The following is a 25,011-nucleotide window of genomic DNA, read 5'->3' as shown; positions in this document are numbered from 1 at the left end:
ATACATATTTTCTAATCTTCTTAGTAGGAAAACAGACATAAGGTAGAAGGAATTTAAGAACTATGAGCTGGTATTTATAGGATTTGTGATACTTTTTATTAATTGCCTAGTTATAAATTAGAATTAGATGATTTCTCTTTTAATTTCTATGTTGTCTTAATACATACTAAACAATAATTTTTAGTATGCATAAATTGTTGTAGGAAAATTTCGAATTTCGCGATAACCTGTTTTTATTGTTTATTATTAATTTATTTAATTAACTACTTTCAATTCAAAAAAATCTTGAGTATTAAAATGTTTAAATTTGGGTTTAAACACCAATGTATGTCATTATTCAAATTTTTTTTGATGCTATTAGTAATTAGCTAAGTTTGTAAGATTGTGATCGATTTTTTTTCTTTTATCAAAATAAAGGGGGGCAAAGGGGCAGAATCCCTCAAAGTCCCCTAAAGATTCTCATTTTATATGTTAGCACACATGTTACTGATCATTTAAAAAAATATATAAATTATTTTAATTTAGACCCTCATGCCAAAAAATTAAAATTTTGAAAATCATTTTTTTATTGAAAAAATTTTAAAATTTTCAGTTTGTTAATTTTTTTCAATTGCTGAATATAAATTCAGATCTTTGATATATTTTTTTCTAAAATGCTTGAAGTCTTAATGTATAATGTGAAAATTTTCAAAAACTTTTTATCTTTAGTTGTTGAGAAATAATTTTTTTTGCAAACAGCTGCAGTTCATTCTGAGAGAACTGTGAATGACAACTAACGCAAAATCTCAAAACTTTGAAGGGTCATAAAATAAAAACAATTTTAAATAGAGAAGAAATACTTTAGGAGGTTGCATAGGACTATGAAACATAGAAGTATACAAAGTTTCATTGAAATCCGAGATGGTGGGTGTTGGGGTGTGGTTGAACTGACATGGAATGACCCACTTGCAAAAGTCGGGTATTAATCGATCGCGCCATTTTCAAAATGACCATTTTAAAAATAGAACAAAAATCAAAACAGATATTTTGAACAAGTCAAAATAAAGTCAAATATACTGATTTAAGATTGCAAATGAGCAATTTTCACACTCATATGAGAAAATGTTTCGTTTTTGCGATCGCGATTTTTGCGTTGGGTTCATTCGCTTGCGATTTATTATTATTATTATGTAATTGCCAATGATAATTGGGAAGGGGGGGGGGGGGGTCTGTTTGCTTTTTTCACTAAGAAAAATTTCCAGGAAAACAAAAGTTAAGGGAGTGCTTTTTGCTTGATCAATCAGAGGCACTTGTTTTATATTTTATGGTAAAACCCATTTTTAAAGTAAATTTTGAGTTAATCTCATTGTAACTGACCAAATAGTTTCTCACATAACTGAGTCTTGCAAGTGTATTATTTGAAAATAATTTTACAATGATGAAATCACAAAAAAATTAGGGCAAAAATAACCAATTTATTTTATTTCATGCCTCCCCCCCCCCCCCAAGTATAAATATTTTTATATTATTCATTTTTGCACTAAGATTTTCTGTTTAAAATTTAAGGGACTCATTTTTTCCACCAAAGGACCCAAATCTATTTCATTAATGGGTCCCTGGGACCCATGTTACGGATAATTGAGCGCGAACACTGGTGAGCAAAAAAAACATAGCAAATTGGCGAGAAATTCATCATCCATTATTTGTAAATATACAGGCAAACCAAATGAAATTTTAATTTTCTACTATGGGCAAAACTGTGGAGGTACGGCTAGGATCCAATAAAGTAGTTGGGGAAAATGTGTAATAATTACTTATTTTAGATACAATTTCATTTATAGCTTATAGCACAATCTGTTTGCAAATTTTTTTCTTTGTTGGCATTCCCAAACAAAAATTGTTGAGTTTTATGCTTAGAATTCCTGGATTAGCTGTGGGGGCATCCTCAAATCATTCGTCCTTATCATTGATAATGTATGAAACGGACAGTGGTAAAATTGCTGTCCCACTGTATATAAAAATATAGCTTCAGTTTAATGACTTTACAAGCTCCAAAATGTAACAAAATGCAGTTTTTTAGCACACAATTTCAAAATTTTTTATTGGAAAGGATCCTCAGTAACATCTGATCCAGTACCTAGCCGACAACTCCAGAAGAAGTCAGTCCAATTCTGCTAAAAGAAAAAACAGGCAGTACTTAATTTGTTTCTGGAAAAGCATGGCTTGAAAAGGAATATTTTTCTTTTTTGTTGTATTCATAGTAAGATAAAAACATAAAATATCTGTGCACACAACTCAAAACTATCTGCAAGTACTTAAAAAAATATACAGTGGGTGGATAAAATTTTCAGTAAAAGGCAATGCTTTTTGTGCTTTTAACCATGTATCCATGAAAGCAAGAGATGAATTTCATTACAAATTTTCAAAAAAAAAAAAAAAAAAACCATTGTTTAATATGGATATTAATTTAAAAATTTTGAGCGAAGTACATATTTGCAGCAAATGTATATGCATAGCGGCAAATATATCAGTGCGCGACAAGCACATGTGCGTCTACATTATCTAGCTATGGTTGTATTGCGTCTTATATTTAAATTGATACTCATTGTGGAAGAGGGAGATTCCATTTAAAATCTCACTGATCCTCTCTTGAAAAGTCTTTTATGGCGGCAAGCACGAATGTACTTTAGCTGTTCTACCGAGTTTTAACAATAAGTGGGCATGTTCCTGCCTCCTGGAGGGTTTAAAAATTTGAACATTTAGATTTGTGATGAGAATTTCTAACTGCTGTTAAACCTGATTTCAATCATAGATATATATTTAAAAAAAAAAAAAGAAAAATCAATAAATTTTAATCATGAATAAATTTATTAATTTTAATCCATTTGTTTAGATCATGTGTCTGACCTTGTGAAATATATGTTATTCCTTTTAGTACAAAATTTATATTTGTTATTTATTTCTACTATTAAAATTAAATATTTTTGTTTTAGTTGAAGGACAGCAAAACCCATCCATCTCTTACATTACAAAGACACAATATGCAAATCTTGGTGACACCATCGATTTGCATTGCTCTGTACATTATGCTTCTCAATATCCGGTATGTGTTTTTTAGCTGTTCTTTGTACATTAGATAAATTAATTTTTTATGCACTAAATTGTTTAGAATAATTGCAAATGATTAAAATTTCTTGTAGTATTATAAATTCATAACGATTTATTTCCTTTATACTTAATATTTATTTTTCTATTGATAAAGAGTATTTTTTAAACTGTGAACTGGTTAACCACCTTACAATTAGGCAATATCAGAGTTACATGTTAAATGGACAAGGTACTCGTCAAGAACCTCAGGGTGATTATATATATATGGGTGATTCTCCAAAATCTTAACAATATTGTCCCCATAACCTAACACAAAAATTGTTTAACCCAAAAAGTGTTTTCATTTTTTTAATTAGAAATAACTTATCTGATGTTATTCTTCTCTTATTAAAACACTAACTCATTTAGTTTTTACTAAAAATTTTTTTGAATAACCTGAAAGTCACACTTTTGACGTATCCCCATCCGTTTTTCAAATGGACTTAAATTATTTTAAAAATTTGTATCAACATTCCGCAAATTCAATTTGGAGTACAGAATTAAGCATACTTAAAGGTGTAAAATAGCATTCTTTAAATAAATTTAATTATTTAAATCATCAAAGTACATCGTTTTCACCAGGTTTTCATGTCATTCTCCTGTCCTAGGAATGAGTTCAATTATTAAAGTTAAAAAAAGGAATTTTTAATCTGGTGTACTATAAAACTGTTTATTATTATCATTTTGTTGGATTACTCTAGTATTTTGTTAATATGATTTGTCTGTTGTTCTCGTAAACATTTTGAAGTTAAAGAATAGAGTATGAAACATTTTTGCTGTCATTCTCCTGGAGAATATTTCTGTTTTAAAGAAACGAAAAATTTTAACTCTACTCATTGTGTGTGGTTGAATTTAGTGGTTAGAGTATAAAAATGGTGTTTGATAAAGCTCAGTCAGAAAGTTAGTTTTTCTCTGATTATTGATTGACAAGGGGGTGGATAGCTTTAAGAGGGCCATTGGTTTTGGTTGGTGTCTAATAAATTGACTAGGACCAGCCTATCTGGGTCCATAGCCGGTTGCTGGGCATCACATTTGTATTTTGTACTTGCTCTACTGTCAATTCACCACCAAGAGTTATGCTTAGAATTAAAAGATTTTCTTTTGCTTCATTTTTGCAGGTTTTATGGGTGAAAGTAAATGAACGTGGTTCAGCGTCAGTTATATCACGAGACAGTACACAAATCATTCCTGACCAGCGGTACTCCATTAGACATGATGATGCTAGTAGTACTTATACATTGCAAGTGAGTATCACCTTCAATTGTTTAGCTGCTTATCAAATCAATTTTCAATATTCTTTCTCCAGCATAGCTTCCAATATCATGCTTCAAGTAATCTGAGTAAGAATATGACAATCTGTATGCATGCACAAATAAAAGCATTTAAAAAGAGTTTAAAAATTGCAAACAGCTGTTTTGGTTTTATAAAATCAAGCCCCTTCTTCTTTGCATAGAGATGGAACAACCAAGTCTGACAACAGACAAGTGGACAAAAAAGAAAAAAAAAAGACATGAGTAAATAGACTGAAAGTGGCGGGAACTGGAAACATTATTTCCTGTCAGTGTGGATTGGCATCCATAGGACAGACCAGACGTGCTCTCAAATTCCGTATGCAGGAATATGAAAATTTTGTCAAAAAACAGGATTTTAAACGTTCCTCCATCACCCAACATTGTTGGTCCTGAACCCATAGCTTCTACCAAAATTATCCATGGTTGTTCTTCCACTTACGATTTAGATTTTTTGGAATCTTACTGTATCTGGAAAAATTCCACTTTATTAGTGAATGATTTGTAGAGCACACCCCTTGTGTTTGGAAATCTTTCTTTTAAAAAAATATTTCAGTGTATGATGTTTTTTCTAGGTACAGGATGCCTTTGCTGTTTTCTGCTGGCACTGTTTCCAGTTCTGGCCACTTTCAGTGTATTTATTCTTCCATGCCTTATTTTTTCTCATTCACTTGTCCATTGTCGGACTTAGTTGTTTCATCGCTCTTTTTATGCACTGAAGAAGGGGTTTGATTTTCAACCCCAAAAGAGCTGTTTGCAGAATTTTTAAACTCTTTAAATGCTTTTATCTTTACATATGAGGCAGTGAGAAGCAAAGGGATGTAAATGGCAAAATTAAAAATCCGGAGATAAACAGTGCACATGGCAGGTGAACCTCTCTTCTGTCTTGGGGCAAGAGATGGTACTAGTGGCCCTGGTTGCTTCTATACAGCATGATTTAGAAAAAAATTTCAATGAAAGCCTACTTAGGATGTTATCTTTAAACCCGTTTTGCTCAAAACTTGAAAATGTTCACTTACATCCTGTTGCTTCTCACTGCCTCATATACACACACTGTCATATTTTTATGCATTTCATTCTACAAAGTTTTCAAATGCTTCTTCTATATATTCAAGTAATCTGTTGTCCATGTGCTACGAATTGCTTTGAGCACTCTGTTGAATAATCAAAGAATAAAGAAGAAACATCCAACCCCTGGCATTCATTTGATTTTTGATGTCTTGAATTCAAATTAGGTTTTTTGCAATCACAAATTGAGATAGTACCCTATTTGTTAGATTTCTTGTTTCTACAAATGGAAATGAGAAGAACTTCTCACCAGTCATATTGTGACTGGTAATTTTCTAGGTTAAGTAATACAAGGCATATTTATAAAAAAAGAAATAGTAATTAGGATGTGGTAATAAAGATATGGTTATTATGGCTAATTTGCTTTTGTGCACTTACTATAAAGATTATATTTAGAGCGTATAGAATTATGGTATTTTTATTTTTGATAAATCTTAAATGATGGAAATTAATAATGTAGAAATATCATATTTATATGAAAATTCACTATTTAAAATTCATCTATATAGGTGTTTTTTGTGAAATATACATGATTTTTCACAACCCCACTGTAAAAACAATTTTTTTTTTTTTGAGTAATTTGCAGATTTTTTTTTACATGTGACATTTTTAAACAGAAAGCTTTATATTTATTTTTATCTTTTTTTTTGGACATGCATTTATAAATTCGTACATATACACATTAAATGACCATATATTGAACTTGAACATTTCCAGTGATTAACTGATAGTATTGATGTAATATTTTCTAATGTAAGTGTAATGAATTTCTGAACACATAACTGTGCTAGAAATTTTGAAATTTTAATTTTTCCCTGAGTGGAAATAAACTCCTTTGAAAAAAGAAATGTTATCCTCAAATTTCCCTTTTTTTCTCTTTTTCTTTAACCGTCCCCTTATCCAACCAATCCAATTCTTTTTCAACGTACTACTACTACTTATCATTTTGGGAAAATATTCTTCTCTTTCTACTTTTTGTCCCCCAAAACGTGTAAGGCTCCCTGTGGCTTTTCCGATAAAGACATTAACCTTTTGATAAACCAGTGTTACGATAAATTATGTCACTAAATCTAAGAGTCTCAGTGCAGTATGTGGCTTTTACCTGTTCTGTTTTCATTTCAAACCCTGGCACTAAAATGTAGTTTTTTCCTTGCTTTTTCAAGATTTCTGATTACCTTTCAAATTATTTGATATTTGAAAGAGTTCAATGTTGTAAAGGACCTTCTACCAAAATATTTTATAAATTCTTTGTTTGGAAGTCACCTGTATGCTCAAGCACTGCATATTACTGTTCTAATGCGATTATATTGTGTTTCATGTTGCAGATATAGTAATGTTTTATATAAATTGTGTCTTCCTTTATATCTTTTTCAGATTAGCAAAATTCAACAGGTTGATACTGGGCTGTACCAATGTCAAGTTATTATTGGGTCAGCCAGTAAACTGAGTGAGGATGCTTGGGTACATGTGAGAAGTAAGTTAAAATAGGTATTATCTTTTTATCATCCAGAAGCATGATCCAAATTGTAAAGTTTGAGTATTTGCCAATGCCTGGCAACATTTAATGGGCAGAAAAAAGGTGTGTGTGTGGGGGGGGGGGATAGCTAATATTTATTTTTAGATTTTTAGGAAACCATTCGTACAGCTGAGTTCTGTATACATAGGGCAGGTTTTGTTTGCATGGCTGCATTAAGAAAAAGGGCCTTGTAATCTGATCTTAACATATTTATTTTCCTGTGCTTAAACTTATGTTCGGTTTGGTGGTGGACTTCAGCAAACTACTTCATCCTGGATGTTTCTGGATAATGTACTGCATGACCTGTGTTAGATTTCTTCCAAATTGACTCGAATGAGAATTCTGACTCTTAGTTAACATTCTAATTTTCTCATTGGATAGGCCACAATTTTACATTTAATTGTGTTGATTCTAATTGGTTTATTATCTTTGCTTCTGAGAAGACATCTGATTGGTGTTCTGTGAAGCATTGGAACCAATAATTTGTTACTGATGAATTTTCCTTTTTTCTGTTAAAGTTTTAAAAACTATCTCTAATTCTTATTTTAATCAACCAGTTTGTTAACTGGTAAAGTAAACCTGCTTTCCTCCTCCCTACTTCAACAAATGTGAAACCTTCAATCTTTCACACCTGCTAACTCGACCGGTTTTGCCGGCAAAATCCTAGGTTTTAAGCATTTTTCCTGATTGTGTATATGATGTGAGGAATTTGTGTTTTATTGTACTGGCTGGGGCAAATCTAACTTCGCTGCATTGTAGAGGCTATGCAGATCCTAATCACGACATTCTGACACTGCCAGGTTAGGTTTTTCCCAAGTATACATTTTTCCCCCTTGGAATTTTGGCAGGAATGATCTTTTATTCATCAATTGGATTTATGTTATCAGAGCCAAGCTTTCGAATTCAGGATGTCTACGCACCTGGAAAACCTGGAAATGTCAGGAAAATGAATTTTTGTATGCAGAAAACCTGGAATTTTTTAAAAAAACTAGAACCAGTTTCAAAATATTTTTCCTTTTTTGCAGTTTAGTAAAATTAATTTGATCAGAAATTCATACAACTTGAAATTACTAAAAGAAAATACAGTGAAACCTCCCCAATAGCGGACAGTCAAGGAGCCCAGAAGTTTTGTCCGTTATTGGGAAGGTGTCCGCTATTAGGAGGAACTACTTAATTTACCTTTTTCAAAATGGGCTGTTGTTCCCTTTTTAGAACACAATCGAAACAATTGCGAAAGGTTTACTACATTTTACGTCAAGTGTAATTAATCTGTTTTCTTCTTAATAAAGGTATACTGACAGCACACACTTGTCTCAAAAAGCATTTAATCAATTAAAGTAAACAGTTAAAGCAGTTTGACATCTCTTTTTTGCATTACCAACGGCGGCGATTCGGCGGAGCAACCCCCCCCCCCCCCCCCCACACTTTTTTATGGTTAATTTATTTATTTTATCTCGAGTATCACTATTGCATGATGCATGATTGACAGTTGGCAATATGACCTTGAATATGGGCAAATCTTTTTCATGTATAAAAATTAAACAACCCAACGAAACCACGGCGCCATAAAGCCGACTACTACCGGCGCCGGTCTGCTCAATTGCATCTCCTGAGAGCCCCAGTTAGAAAAAGCGCCCAAATTTCCTCTTTTTTATCGTAACTTTTGAATAGTTATTGTGTACAAAATTCATTAAAATCTTAAGAAAAACGTACGTTAATTGTTAGACTGACATCAGTTTTCACTTATCTGCTTCAATATTCTCAAAACTAGCCGTTACAAAATTAGGACTTTTATTTTCTTTTTCATTTTTTGCTGCCCCGCAAAAAGTACCGTGCCTTTTAGTTCTTTTTTTTTTCTGTCCCCAACTTTTAAGCCCCAATCGCTGCCTCTGCCCATTACCACCCTTTTAATTCCAAGAAAACAGTGATAAGGAAATGACGGGGGGGGGGGGGATATCAGTTGTGGAGGATGAAAAAGCTTTGTAATGCAAACAGTTACTAAGATATTCTGTGAAAAGAAAAAAAAAAACCGGAAGTGCTACAATCGCAAGGGAAATTTTTTGTGAAATAACTGTCCGTTATTCGGAGTGTACGTTATTCAGAGTGAATTACATGGAATGGCCTATATTGAGGGACTGGGACTTGCAAAAATGTCCGTTAATTAGAGGTGTCCGTTATTCGGGGAGTGTCCGTTTAAAGAGGTTTCACTGTTCTTCTTTCCTTCAACCAGCTCTTCAACCCCACCTTTTGTTCTTTAGTTTTGCACATTCCAGTTTCTCATGGGGGTTGGGAAGTTTACACCCCATAACAGTGGTAGTTAGGTTGCTTCTGTAACAACGAATGAAATTTTTTTTAATTTTCCCATACCAGTTATAAATAAGCCTGTTCAAAGTAAGGGTAAAATAGTTTATAGATTATTTATCAATTTCAGTATTACTTAGGTGTTTGTGTTGTTCTTTATCTCTGTAGAGATGTGTTTGTCAATTTATGTTTAAATGCTTTCAAACAATTCCTTTTGATTGCGAGCCAAACAAACTTTAAAAATGTCACCAAAGAAGTGTTTTTTTCTCTGAAATCTTGTTCAAGAGCTCAGCCATTGCACAAAGGGCTTTAGACATTTTTCCACAATAAGAAGTCTTTGTTCAAAAGGCAGAGGTTGCAAACGTTAAGCAAATACAAATACTTATGATACAGTAAAATTGATGTTGAAGTGCAGTGAACTTTTGAAAGCAAAGTTGGGTTTCTTTATTTCGGCGGCATCAGAATTGCAAGTTTTTTTAATAAGATTCCAGGCTGGTAAACCAATGGCCCCTTTCCTGTGTGAAGAGATGTATTTGATGTTTAACAATGTAATGAAGTGATTTCATAAAAGTTTGCAAAGTTTCCCAGAAAAACAAAGCCTGTTTTAGGGGATGGATGGATGTAATAGTTTGAAATATAAGCATAACGTGTATAAAATTTCACATAAGCACAGCCAACCATTAAAAAAAATAGTAAAAGTAGCTAAACCAACCTTTAAAAAAGCACATGGAAAAATTTCGTTTGGGGTATGGAAAACCTGGAAAAGTCAGGGAAATTGATTTTTTTTTTTTGAGTAAACACCCTGAGAATTCCTTTAGAACGAAGTTAAGAATTCTTTTTTTTTGGGACTGATTGTTAATTAAAGAATTATGCATTACAACATACATAGTTTTCTCCCATTAAGTCAGATTAAGTCCCCTAGTTAAGCCCTTCTTTTAAAATCGGGACAGGTTGGTGTTAAAGTAATGTATGTTAGTAGTTTGAAAGTTTTTGAAATGAGGTCACTAAACAACAAAATAATATAATTATAAAAAACATGATGAAAATTTAAAAAATGGAAGTAACTTCAAACTTAGCTTACAAAATCTTTGCTTTAGCACCTCTTTTCCTACATTAAATTTTGAAATAAGTCAATAATTGGGAATTGCTTGATCAAAGAGCTTTGGGAATTATTTTGTATCTCTTTTTTCCAAAACTATAAAGAACATTATATTTATAATCTCCACTAGATTTTCAAAGTGCCTATTACTCCCCTGGCTAAGGGGCTATCTTTTGACAGTTGTGTTAGCTGGGAAAAATATCAACTATACATTTGAATGAGAGCTTTTTTTAACTCCCCTTAGTGCTTCTAGTATTACCCATTAAAAAAAAAAGTTTTTTCTTTTCATACTGCCTATTCATTTATTATTATAATTTTTTTTTGCTGACCACTCTTATTGGATTGGCCGCAGAAATTATTTGAATAAACGGGGATCTTTGAAATTGTGTTTATGAGAAAATATTTCGGTTCAAGAAGGTTTTATTCTTGCTGGGCAGAGGCGGCGATTGAGGATTATAAGTGCAGGGGCAAGACATTTTTTGGAAGCTGAAGACTTGTTCTTTTGGCTATCTTTAGGTGTTTTATGGGGAAAGGGGAGGGGAGGCTTCGGAAACTTTTCCCCAAAAAAATTTTAAAGCTGAAGTATCAAAAGAAATATCTTTGGTGATGTAAAGGTAACGTCCCAAAAATAATCCTGCAACTGGTGTCTTAAAAAAAGCAAATTTAGGACATCTTTAGCAAATTGAGGGCAAGGTGTTCTGGGGTTCTCTCCCCAAAATTTGGGCAGAGTTGAATCATCTTAAAAATGGTATTTCAGGATATCTTTTGAATGACTTTTATGAGGAAAGAACGAGTTTCGGAGGTTTTCCCCTGGTAAAACTTTTTGGAACTGATAAAGCCCTATAACATCAATTTTAGACTTCCTCTGGTGACTTCAAAGGAAAATGCGGAGGACTACTTCCGAATATGTTTCTTGATTGGAGGTTTAAAAACACATTTTTACTAATGTTAGGGAGATGCGGGTTCGCTTCCTTGAAAAATTTCCGATTCTTATAATTGCACAAAATTTAGGCCCTCTTTAAAGATATGAGAAGGAGGGAGCATGTTTACGGGTTCTCCTTTGGAAATTTTTTGAAACTGAAGTCTAAAAAATTCAGTTTCAAGCTATCGTTGGGTAATCTCCCAGAATTCTTTTCAAATTAAAATCTTAAAAAGGTTCAGGCGACCTTTATTGATGAAAAAAGTGTGGGGGCGGTCGCCCCCCTTGCCCCCCCCTCGAATTGCCGCCACTGTTGCTGGGCATTTGTTTATCTGATTCAGTGTGACTAACAGTATATCTGTATGTTGGTTCACAATGCTCAAATGTTCAAAGATTCATGACTGTTATGTACCTTAGAGCAACTTACTAAGCTTTTGCTGTTATTTCAAAAACATAAAAATTAGTATTTTTCATTCCTACTAAGGAAGTGGTTTCAATCTGAAAACCCCAATTTAAGCATTTTAATATTTTTAAATTTATGAAAATAAAATGTGTTAAAATGTTGAAAGATATAAGTGTACCCTATGTAAACTGTCTTTACAATAATTTTTTTAAGAACCACTAAAAAAATATTGTTACAGATAGGTTATCTCTGTAAATAGTTTAAACACCTAACAGTCTAATATTTATGGGTACATAATATGAATGAATGCACATAAAATTTACTTTATTATTTGTTATTATTCATGGTTCAAATCAGTGGTTGGAAAAACTACATTTTTTTTTGTAGCGAACTACAACTACAACTACTTTATGAAAAATGTAGTTAACTACAACTACAACTACTTTTTTCAAAATGTAGCAACTACAAACTACTTTTGAAATGTAGTCGCTACTTCGCTACTTTTTAAAAAATAAATAAATAAAAACATTACACATACACACCGTTTGAGGATTGAACGAAAAGAATTCAAAACGTGGTTTAGACTAATAAATTGGCTTATTTGAACATGGAATTTTACTAAGAATTATTTATTCTTTCCTTCCTTCAATTAGCCAATTTGTCATTCGAAGCATTTTTACAATTTTTACGAATACAGTGAACCCTGTGTAAGTTGGCCACTCGCGGTGCACCAATTTAGTGGTCAACTTAAACAGGTGGCCAACTTACAAAGGTGGTCAACTTCAGGTTTTACTGTATTCGCTTCAGGAAAGGATTAAAAGTTGAAAGAATTCAACCTTTAAATTTTTAATCCATTCCTAACAGTGAATATGTAATTCAAGAAGTGCAACTTGGCTACTTGAAAATGTAAATAGATGCAGTCATAATTTAATTTAAATTTTACTCATACATACACATTCATAAAATTGATTTTAGACGATGAAAAACATTTTTTAAACAAAATTTAACTATTATTACAGGAGTTAATCGTATAGAGAACTTATATTTTTTGAACTAATTAATTGGTTTTGATCATCAAGTTAGTGGTCCGGACCTGGACTCTATCTCCCACCTTATGCCACTGATAAAATGAAATAAAAGCATTTTTCAATTTTACCGAAAGTCTCAAAAACTAAAATTTTTAATAATTGACTTTTATTAGGTTAATGTATCAACACACTCAATCAGTTTTAAAAAAAAGAAAAGAAAAAAAAAAGAAATAGAAAAATATGAAAAACGGTTCTAGTATTTATAATCGAACATTAATAAATATCCGAAATATGAAATAAAAGCTTACTTCTCTTCAATGTACAATTTTAAACTACAGTGAACTCGCGCGGCAACGCGATTCGGTTTATGCGGAGTTTTCCTCGAGTAACGAATTTCGGAACTAACGCGAATTCCTCACCCGCAACACACTTAATATTAGTTTCGTGAATAAACTTTCCCTTTAGCAATCATTGAAAGCGGAAGTTCCCCACACCGTACTAGTCGAAACATCGCTTTGTCAGTGTACAAGTCGCTCCGCTTCTTTTTCATTCTAAATATGAAGTTGATGATACATCACTTCCCATAAGTTTATCTGAAGTTCAAAAATTGAGGGAAAAATAGAAAGTTTCTGGCAACTAATCAAATGTAAAGATTTTCGATATGCTAGAACAACTAAAGAGTGTGTAGAATATAATTACTGTATCCACTGTACAGTACTATTGTAATGTTGCATTTTATTATAGCTACATACTATATGTACCATACTGTTTCAATTTATGTCATTCTCCTCCAATGAGTTTGTGCATCCTAATAGTGCTTTTATTTAATAACACAGCTTATTATTATTATTTATTTATTTTTAATACAGTAAGATTTCAGTTCTCTATATTTAAATTCGGTAATATGAAGTTAAGAAATGGGTTGAAACAGTTTGAGGGATGTTTTTAAATGTCAAAAATTACAGGTATGTTCATGGAAAATCGTATAGACACTTTTTTGAGCCCCCTCCCCCACCCCTCTCTCAGAAAACGCAAACGCGGTACTAAATTGGCAGTTATCGCTTTTTCTTTTCTTTCTCATGCTCTATTCAAGGCGAATATTTGGGAAATGTGAAAATTTCGATGCCAAACAAACTAACGGCGACATAGATGGAACGAATGGCACGAAAATAATATGTCTGAGGTCAGCTCAAATTTTTCAGAGTCTTACAAATTTGATTGGTGCAAGTTACACTTGCGTAAAACTTGCACCCGTCAGATTCGCTTGAAACCTCTTTTTTTTTTCTTTTCTTTCTTTTTTTTTGAAAATTTATTTAAAAGTAGTTTCCAGAAATCGCTACAAACTACTTTTTTTTTGTATCGAACTACTCGCTACTCTACTTTTTAAGAAAGTAGTGCGCTACGCTACAAACTACTAAAAAATGTAGCTACTTGTTGGGGAGAATTTCTAATCTAATAATATCTTCCCAATGTTTCTTTGATACTAGCAGAGTGAGTTCGGAAATAAGACTTGACAAACTATTTCTAACTTTCATGAAGTTTATTTAAACGATAATGTAAATAGTTAAAAACATGCTGTAAATGATAAAAATAAATACTAACAATATAATCTCTCCACATGCTACTTCTGCATGAGATAACTAACAGTGCAACGCAAACTGCATGACTATTGACTAAAAACTTCGATGAAATAGACCCATTGGGAAATAAGCTAAGTCCAGCTCATCATTTCTAATAAAGGGCGAACGGCACGAACAAGCAAGTTCGCATACCGATCGAGCGACCGCCTACCACGACGAGAGATGATCAAAGAGAGAGAACTAAAGCCGCGAGCAGTTTAAATATCCCCCCCGGGGCATTAGCATATCAGAGTCACGTGAACGGACACATCACTGCTATCGTTAAGCACACATGCCTTCAGATTTCTTCTAGAAGCATCTATGACGTCATCCACAACGGAGTTCCCGCCAAGGGTGAACGAAAGTGAAACAAACATTCGGTCGATTCGACCAATGTGAATGAGTGCTGATAAGATTCTTTTACCCCAGTCATGCAGAATGATTGGTAATACATTATAAGTAAGGAAAAACGTTCTTTTACTATTGGTGTTGTGAGGTGATGAGATAGGATTATTTAGTGTTGTTATTAACAGGCATTTATGCCTAACAAGGTCCCCCCTCTCATCATCTCACAATGAAAACATTCAAAAAAAATTTAACTTCATTTAGACATTAACACAATTTCCACATATTAATAACTATATGACAAAAACAATGAACAAATTTTTAAAATATAAACTTGACTCTATATTACGAACTTCCATTATAGATCTAGAATCTCAAAATTTGAGAAAAACACAACATACAATACACTTTGCTAAAAAAAATTCAAAAGTTCAAAGAACAATCATCTTGAAAATGTCCTTTTTATTTTCTTTCGTACTCTCTCGTACGTCGTAACTCATAGTACGTTTTCCACGAATTTTCACCAAAGGTTCGAAAACAAATTCTTGATCAAAGTCCTTTATAATTTTTTTCAATCATTTTTCCAGTTTAATTTATAACAGTGACAGTAGATTAATCTGAAATATAAAATAAAAACCCACAGTAACTGTTCGAATCAGCATATAAAATATCACAGTCTGGAAAATAGTATAGTATAAGCATCTATTGAGAAATATTTATGACGAAATGTAAATAAGCTCTTTTACTAACTATCCATTTCTCACTAAATCATTTCATTTACAAATAGATCTCTAAAAATCTAAATCAAAAAATGCTCCCATCTATACTTAAAGACTGTATGATAATTTTAACTGATTAAAATTTCATTTTTACTAATTCAAATTTTTATTTATTTTTTTTAATAACATTTTTGCACCATAATATATTTAATGAAGGAAAATTACAAATTCTAACGGGAACTAGTGGTGTTTCCAATATTCCAAAATAGGGTCTCACAAAATGAAAAACAAATACACCCGCGATAGACCTTCATGCAACAATAAACTCCCTCTATCCTAACTCCCGGGAAGACTCTGACAATTACATTTTCACTTTTAACGAGACGTAACAAAAAGCTGTTCGCAACCCGGTTGATAGGAAGAAAAAAGCCACCGAAACATTCAGGTGGACAATTAAATTGTTAGAACTTGCAAAAACATTTCACAAAACATGATGCAAAGAAGAAAAATTTAAAGTACATTAAACAATTTTCTAAAATATCTAAAAATGTTTTTAAATTATATTATATTTGTACAAAAAAAATTTTCTATAAATCTTTGAATTTCTAATCGGGTGAGAGGTTTCGTGAATATGTCCGACATGTTATCTTTGCTTTTGACATATCTCACGTTAAAAATATTTTTATGAACTAAATCCCCAATGAAAAACAATTTGATATCAATGTGTTTACTACGATGATTTTCGATAGGCGATTTAACAAAATCTAACGTAGCCTGATTATCCACATACAAAATAGATTTAATTTTACAACTTTTAACAATTTTTATTTTGATGCATTCGTCAATTATACGATCAAACCACATGAGCTCTTTTGCACATTCGGTCATGGCAATAAATTCAGCTTCCATCGTTGAAAGGCTAACGCTTCGTTCTTTGAACGTGCGCCATTCAATTGGAGCTTTATCAAGTAAAACAAGTTGACCGCCTAATGAGGTTCTATCATCTTTATTTGTGGCGAAATCAGCATCCGAAAAAGTTATAAGTTGAACATTTTCACATTTTAAGTTTAATTTTAAATCTTTAGTATGATAAACATATCCTAGTAATTTCAACAATCCATCCCAGTGTACCATTCCTGGGTTGCTTTGAAATTGGCTGAAAATGTTAACAGCATATGATATATCAGGACGTGTTCTACTAGAAATAAATGATAAACACCCTAATAAACTCTTGTATTTATATTTTGACATTTCGTCAATCTCAGCTGGAGTAGTAGGACAATTTAACTTTGAATAAACACATCCTTTACTAATAGGTAAAGAAGAAATAGGAATTTTAAATTTACTAAATCTTTCATAAACTACACGAATGTATTCAGTTTGATGTAAATTTAAGCCATTTCCTTCATTTTCAAATTCTACACCTAGTAGCTTTTTAGTTTTACCTAAAATTTTAATTTCAACATAAGAAGTAAAGTCAAAGCATCTTTAATATCCCTGTCTTTCTTACTGAATAACACAATGTCATCCACATATAAGAGTAAAATCACATTATCAGTATAATAAACACAATTACATGATAAAAATTTACGAAAACCAATTTTAAGCAATATATTTTCGATTTCATAAAACCACAGACGACTGCTTTGGTGCAGGCCGTATATAGCTTTATTCAATTTGCACACATAATTTTCTTTTCCCTTTTCAATAAAACCTGGGGGTTGCTTCATATATATTATTTCATCAATAGGAGCATATAGGTACGCACTTTTAACGTCACATTGGATATGTAGCCAATTTTCTCTTGATACCAACAAAGAAAAGAAAAAGCGAATGGTACTAAAGCAGACTACTGGGCAGAAGGTTAGATCAAAATCTAGTCCCCTCACTTGATTAGTCCCCTGAGCGACTAGTCTACTTTTATAAACTTCACCATTTTCCCCTTTCTTTAAATTATAAACCCATCTACATCCGATAGGATTAACATTTTTCGGTAATTTGACTAAATTCCAAACATTTCTTTTACGCATAGTGCCTATTTCTATTTCCATTGATTTTTGCCATTCCCCCCTTTCATTAGATTTTAATGACTGTTTATATGTTCTAGGGATTTGAATTTCTGTGTCTAGTCAGGAAACATGAGTTAAAATTTTAGATTGATTTGAAACTTCACCCTGAAAATCATCATTGCCTTTAAAATTAAATAATTCCGGATCATACGCTATGTTTTCACGAAGACAATATTTTTGAACATCATTCAACGATCTTAATCTTTTGCTATTCCCCTTTTCAAAATAATATACGTCGTTTCTTGAACCATCAGGTCTAGGGACAAATTTCCGAATCCACCTAGCTTCCCGCATTGGTTTGCGACTAGAATCATCCCCCTCACTGTCTGAACTTTCCGCCCCCCCTTCAGAGCTACTTTCAACATCTAATTCTCTGAAGCGATTCGAATCTTCGCTTTCTTCCGAAGAATTCTTATCTTCTACTTGAGGCGAAAGAGGCCAGAAAAGGGTATTTTCTTTTCCGCGTGATTCCTGCTCGGAAGTAAATTCGTCCTTGAAAAAGGAATTCTCTTTGAAAGATACGTTGATTGTTTCAATGACTTTATCTTTGTCTGGAAGATAAACGTGAAATCCTTTACGATTGAACGCGTATCCGATTAAAACGCCTTTTTCGGCTTTTAGGTCTAGTTTCTTTCTTAATTGTCGTGGGATACCGGCAAAACAAGTAGTTCCGAATGCTTTTAAATGTCTTACAGACGGTTTTCTTCCCCTGTAAAGTTCAAAAGGAGTCTTTTCTTGACTTGAATGACAAATTCTATTCCATGTGTATACAAAATATAACATCGCGTCAGGCCAAAAACTGTTTGGCAAACCACTTTCTTTTAACAAAACGCGTGCACTATTTGTTACTGTCCGGTTAAAATTTTCAATTAATCCATTTTGCTCTGGTGTGTACACATTTGTGAGTTCATGATGTATACCCATATTCTGACAGAACCCGTCTAGTTCCTGATTTACAAATTCCGTCCCGTTATCAGATCTGATACTGACAACCTTTTTGCCGATAAATCTTTCGGCTCTCAGAATATGTTGTTTTACAATTCCCGGAACCTGACTTTTTGACTTAATAGGATACAATGAACACCTTTTAGAATAGTCATCAATAATAGAAAGAAAATAATTTTCTCCGTTTCTACCCTCTACTTCACATTTTCCCCAAACATCCATATGCAGTAATTGCAATGGCTGGGTACTTCTTACTCTATCAATTGACTTGAAACTAACACGCTTAAATTTTCCTAATTTACAAACATCACAGTTTAATTTAACGTGTTTAAACTTAGGTAGGCCACGAACAGCTGAAAGATTACTAGTTTGACGAATACTTTCAGTGTTGACGTGTCCACAGCGTTTATGCCAAGTTTCAATGTCACTTTGACAGCATTCTATCGAAGGTTCTTTATTTACATGACTAGAACTAGGAGAATTTTTAAACTTTTTACAATTAACATTATAAACTCCATTATTGAGTTCAGCTTTAAAAATTAATCCCTGTTTGTCGGATACCTCCACGAAACCTGCCCCACCTTTAAATTTTGCACCACCCTGGTCAAACTTGGTGCCAGACAAAATATTTCGTCTCAAACGGGGAGAATACATTACATCTTTGAGAATTACAGTTCTTTTACCGAACTTAACTTTGATTTCCCCTTTTCCCTCAATCGGGAAAATTTGCTTTTTCACGGCAACAGCCATGTTTACATCATTTAGGGGTTCAAATGTCCTAAACCAGTTCTTATTTGAGCAACAGTGATTTGATGCGGCAGTGTCAAAAATAAATGTATTCCCTTTATCTTGGGTCTGACTAAGATTTGCCTCTGACAAGAAATACAAAGGATACTCACATCTGTTATTTGAAGGCGATCGGCGACGCTCCTGGAACTTCCTTCTAGAACTCCATCGGCGATTTCTACTCCTTGGGCTCGTACCTTCATCCCTCCATTCTTTCCGGGATTGGTGCTGGTTTCCCCTTTTATTTCTTTCTTGTGAAGTCAATCTTTGACGGTCTTCATTTTTGACATAAGGGCATCTGCTTCTTCTATGTCCATCTTCATGACACTTGTAACATCGAATTTTAGATTTAACTTGGAAAACCTGCATCTCATTTGTCTTCTCTTCTTTCATTTCTTGACGGTTTTCTTCAATAATTAGATCAACCAGGATTTTCTCGAATGTAAAATCTTCATCTTTCCTCATCAAAATCTGTTGAATTAGATGATCATACGTTTCTGGTAAACTTTGCAGTAATTTAAGAGAAATACAGTCCTCCGGGAAATTCGGATAAGCAACTTTGATTTTGTCGAAAATTCTCTGCAGACGCGCCGCGAATAAATTCAGCTTTTCTCCATTCTCTTTCTTGCATTGATTCAGCTCAATGAAGAGTTGCATACTTATACATCTGTTCTCCGGAAAAAAATGTAATTTTAGTTTCTTCCAAGATTCGCATGGATCTTCTATAGTTTCAACTATTTTTCTCAGATTTTGTTCAATATTCAAGAAGATTAGAGAGACTGCAGTTCGCTTCCTCACAATAAATTGTTTCACATCCTTTTCTGTTACATTCGTCTTCTCATTAATGACTGGTTCTTTCTCTTTTCCGTTAGTAATGTCCCATACATTCCGTTCCATGAGAAGGAACTTCATATTCGTCGACCATTCGAGGTAATTCTTGTTGTTGAGCTTTTCAATCTGAATCGCGAAATTTGCCATTTTTCTTTTTTTCAAACTTTAGTATTCTTGAATTTTGGTAAAATCTTTTAAGTCGCTTCTATCTTGGTCGCCCCCCCCCATCTCAAACATTCCAATAACTTCATCTTCAGATGGGTCATCGAATTTGCAGCTTCCAAAAAAAAATTTTCAAAATTTCTGAAAAATATCGAAATGTACACCATCCAACGGTACATGTACTTTTGGCAGCAGTACAACCCCGCCTTTTTACAGATGCATGTACACTCTTTATCATTTCCTAGTCTTATCCAAAAATATTTTCACTAGGTCTGCGCAGGAAAGGGACTGGGCCCATAACCCGTGTTGGGGAGAATTTCTAATCTAATAATATCTTCCCAATGTTTCTTTGATACTAGCAGAGTGAGTTCGGAAATAAGACTTGACAAACTATTTCTAACTTTCATGAAGTTTATTTAAACGATAATGTAAATAGTTAAAAACATGCTGTAAATGATAAAAATAAATACTAACAATATAATCTCTCCACATGCTACTTCTGCATGAGATAACTAACAGTGCAACGCAAACTGCATGACTATTGACTAAAAACTTCGATGAAATAGACCCATTGGGAAATAAGCTAAGTCCAGCTCATCATTTCTAATAAAGGGCGAACGGCACGAACAAGCAAGTTCGCATACCGATCGAGCGACCGCCTACCACGACGAGAGATGATCAAAGAGAGAGAACTAAAGCCGCGAGCAGTTTAAATATCCCCCCCGAGGCATTAGCATATCAGAGTCACGTGAACAGACACATCACTGCTATCGTTAAGCACACATGCCTTCAGATTTCTTCTAGAAGCATCTATGACGTCATCCACAACGGAGTTCCCGCCAAGGGTGAACGAAAGTGAAACAAACATTCGGTCGATTCGACCAATGTGAATGAGTGCTGATAAGATTCTTTTACCCCAGTCATGCAGAATGATTGGTAATACATTATAAGTAAGGAAAAACATTCTTTTACTATTGGTGTTGTGAGGTGATGAGATAGGATTATTTACTGTTGTTATTAACAGGCATTTATGCCTAACACTACTACAGTAGCGTCGCTACTTGTAGCGCGCTACTTCCAACCACTGGTTCAAATGCTAACATATGTAAAATAGTTATTGTCTAATTGCTATTTTTTCATCAGTGTATTCATTTGATTTTTACTGTTTGAAATACGACTGATATTGCATTTTAAATTTCTGTTTTAGTTCCACCAATAATCTTAGATAACAGCACGCAAACTGTGCAAACTACGTCTGGGGCTACAGTATCTCTTCATTGTTACGCAACTGGGTACCCTGAACCAAAAGTGTCTTGGAGAAGGGAAAACAACGATATTTTACCCACTGGAGGAGCTGTTTATCGAGGAAATATTTTGTCTATACATAACATTAGTAAATATGACAGGGGTACTTACTACTGCATTGCTGAAAATGGTGTTGGTAAAGGAGCTCGTAGACACGTGGGTGTCGAAGTAGAATGTAAGTAGTTTCTGGTGCTAAAAGATGAAGTTTTTTGTGATAACAGTATCATTTATTAATATGCATGTTTAATACAAGAAAATTAAGAAATGTTCTTTGTTTACTAATGTGTTGCTTAATTGTTAGGTTTTTTTCATATTTATTGCTTACTTGCACAATGCACAAGTATTGCTTAGTATTATTATTATTATTATTGGTTTTAAATTTATGTTAATACAGTCGAACCTCGTTATCACGGCACCTTTGGGACTGTCAACAAAGTGTCGTCATAGCCAGAGCGACGTCATAACTGGAATAGTTTAAAAAATTCATGATTTAACATTAGTTTACCATAGAATTAGATTTAATGAAGAAATTAATACTGTTTATATGTTTTTAATTAGATTTAACTAATGCAAATTTGAATTATTGCTGAATATGACAAAAATTATTCAAAAAAATAAAATCCTTCACTTATTATTTTTTTTCAATTCTACAATGCTTTCCAATAAAATGTTCGATAAATTTTTGAATAACATTTGTCACACTCCTTCCACAAAATTACCAACAAGAAAGAAACCAATTGAAAACTCTTCACTTTTGTCTGCAACTTGATTCGATTTTGACGGCTAAGCCCCACCTGAAGGTGGAACAATCCTTTTTAATCCTTTTATCCATTTTAAGAGTTGTGTGTCCCTTTTCAAACTAATGAGGAGCCCCTTGTCTCTTTTTCTCTCATGGGAAAAGCTTGTTGTAACCACTTACAGCTTAATGTACTATGGTCTTTCTCTTCTCTTGCTGTTTCCCTCGTCCAGTACTACAATCCACCGGCTTTGAATTCCTTTCTTTTGTCCCTCTTGTCAAAGTCTGAAACCTATACCTTCCAGAACTTATCTACTCGCCCCCCACCATTCTTGAGGCATCATGCCTGGTCAAATCTCTTGTCAGAGTCCGAAGTTCCAAGTTCCTACAACAAACATTTTCAGATGTCTTCATTATTTTACTGAAAATTTTTCAATTGCAAAGAAATATTTGATCCAGTGTGCGCAGCTGAAAGTGTCATTGTAAACGGAGTTGTACGAAAAAAACTGTCGTTAAATCTGGAGCTACTTAACATTAAAACTATATGGCATTTGTTCGGAACTTTGAAAAGGTGGCGTGACATCTGGGGTGTCGTTAAATCCGGGTGTTGCGATAATGAGGTTTGACTGTATATTCTCTTTACAAATGTAATCTGCAGTTACTGTAATTTTATTGTTGTTATTATTTTTTTTGTATTTTATGTATTAAATTTTTAACCATAAATAGAAAAAATAGTGAAAAAAGCTGTTAACTTTTTTTCCGGCTATGTTACTCAATATCAGCAATTCAATAGGAAACTCTTAAAAGAATTAAAAAATTTAAATTGATTGTGTCATAAAATCGTTCTCTGATACAAGGTAGAAGGCACATGTTATGACAGCAGCATACATTTTGGGACCTTTCAGTAGGATTTTTGAATCATTTAGTAAACCAGTGGTTCTCAACCCCTTTTCACTACTAAGGACCACTTGGTACCTGCACAAATCTTAAACGAACCACATGCAATAGAAATAACACAATGAAACACCTGTAGCTGTTGACCACTGTGCTGCCAATTGTCTAGAAGAAGCTGTGCGGTTTGTCAGCGCCATACGCACCAGGTGTCATCATTGCGAGCTGACGTCGCATTTCATGGTCCACTCCCAGATTTCTGAGCTGTCCGACCCTCTTCCGTCCACTGCTTTCAAACATGCATGACTGTGCTGCTCTTATGCTGCACACGAGCCGCTACTGCACGATAAGACAATTCCAGCTAAACGAAGGCCGACGATTCTGCCCCGTTCAAACTCCAAAATTTGCTCAAATTTCGCTTTCTTTCGTCGAAGAGGCATAGTAAAGATTCAGTTAACGTTTACTCTAGCATATAACCACCAATAATCATGCAAGGCTCGTTTCAGCTGTCTATTTATATTTGGTTCGATCGACCGCTCAGAGGGCGCTGATCAGCATACGCATGCACTACAGGTCTGCAATTCTAATCATTTGCATATCATGCCCTACTTTCCTGCAATTTTCAGCTCACTTGCGTAAGCCCTTCATGGTGTTGCAATTTTCATAAACAGGAGTGTATATCAGGTAAATGAATCAAAGAGCTTTCTGTAATAAATTTACTATAACTGTGAAAATGATATAGATTTATTTTCATTAGCTGTATTTGCAGATTACTTGAAAATGGCTCATTGACCACCTGTTGAGAATCACTCATTTATATTATATATAGAAAAAGACCAATAAAAAAATAAAAAAAAAACTTAAACAAAAAAGAAGCAGATAAGATGCAAGTATTGAAATTTGTTTTTGACAGCAAACAAAATTCTACTAAATGAGAATAAACTTTACTTTTAAGTTCAATTACTTATTTTACGTAGTACACATTTTTTCCTCTTAAATGTGTAATTAAAAAATAATTCTTTAGTTGACATTGTTCTTCTTCAGCTTAAATTTAGGTTTCACTAAATTTCTTACATAAAATAAAATGTTAGTGTAAACCTTTTTACAAAAATAGAATGTCGCTCAGCTTTTCCTCAGAAATACAAAGACAGTATGAAATTCTCTCAAAAATATGTAGTAAGATGAAAATCTTGGATTCGGCTTACAGAATGGTATAAATTTTTAAATGATTTATTGAACTTTTTCTTCTACACTACAATGTTTCACATTGACTAATGCCCTCAGTTGTTTTTCTAACCAACTGCACAAAACCTTTTTGTTTGCGGTCTTTTACTAATATTAGAATGTAAAAAATAGCAACCAGGCTCTTAGATTTCAATGTCAGGGAAATGCCAAAGTGGGAAATTGTATTTTACACTGCTCTTATTTTACATGCTCTGTCATGGGATGTTCAGTGGTAGGTGAGACAAGCTTTTTAATCAATGCCAAAAACACAAACGAATAATAATGATTGAGGGGCAAAAAAAGATATTTCCAAATTTCCATTTTTAAAAAGTATAAATAAAAGCCTAAAACACCAAATCATATTTTGAAGTTTAAAAAAAACTTTTGTGACTTCACTTGCATAACTATTGAGAAGCATACAAGGAAAGTTATTAAAATATAAAATGAAAAAAAGTGGATTGGTGTTTTAAGTTGTTATGCAAACGTTTTGAAAACATTCAAATTGGAGCTACCTCCTTTTTGCAGCAAGTCTTTCAGTTATAAAGCTAATTGTTAAAAAATGTTTACAAATTAATGTCAAGAATAAACCTAAGCAAGTATAAAATAGTAGGTGATGGAAACACTTAACAA

General features: G+C 33.2%; 1 protein-coding gene across 1 annotated transcript in view; it reads left to right on the top strand.

Annotated features, from left to right (window-relative positions):
* The window catches only part of LOC129225653 (lachesin-like), a 38,977-nt gene that overhangs the window by 7,470 nt on the left and 6,496 nt on the right, over positions 1–25,011 (top strand). The window contains exons 2-5 of the mRNA XM_054860124.1: positions 2,973–3,082; positions 4,245–4,370; positions 6,858–6,957; positions 21,433–21,705. Of these exons, the coding sequence (XP_054716099.1) occupies positions 2,973–3,082; positions 4,245–4,370; positions 6,858–6,957; positions 21,433–21,705 (609 nt within the window). The remainder of the gene's footprint in view (positions 1–2,972; positions 3,083–4,244; positions 4,371–6,857; positions 6,958–21,432; positions 21,706–25,011) is intronic.

Source organism: Uloborus diversus, chromosome 7 (assembly GCF_026930045.1).
Source record: "Uloborus diversus isolate 005 chromosome 7, Udiv.v.3.1, whole genome shotgun sequence".
Lineage (NCBI taxonomy): Eukaryota > Metazoa > Arthropoda > Arachnida > Araneae > Uloboridae > Uloborus > Uloborus diversus.
The sequence above is the reverse complement of the archived record's forward strand: the minus strand, read 5'-3'. Positions and strand labels throughout refer to the sequence as shown.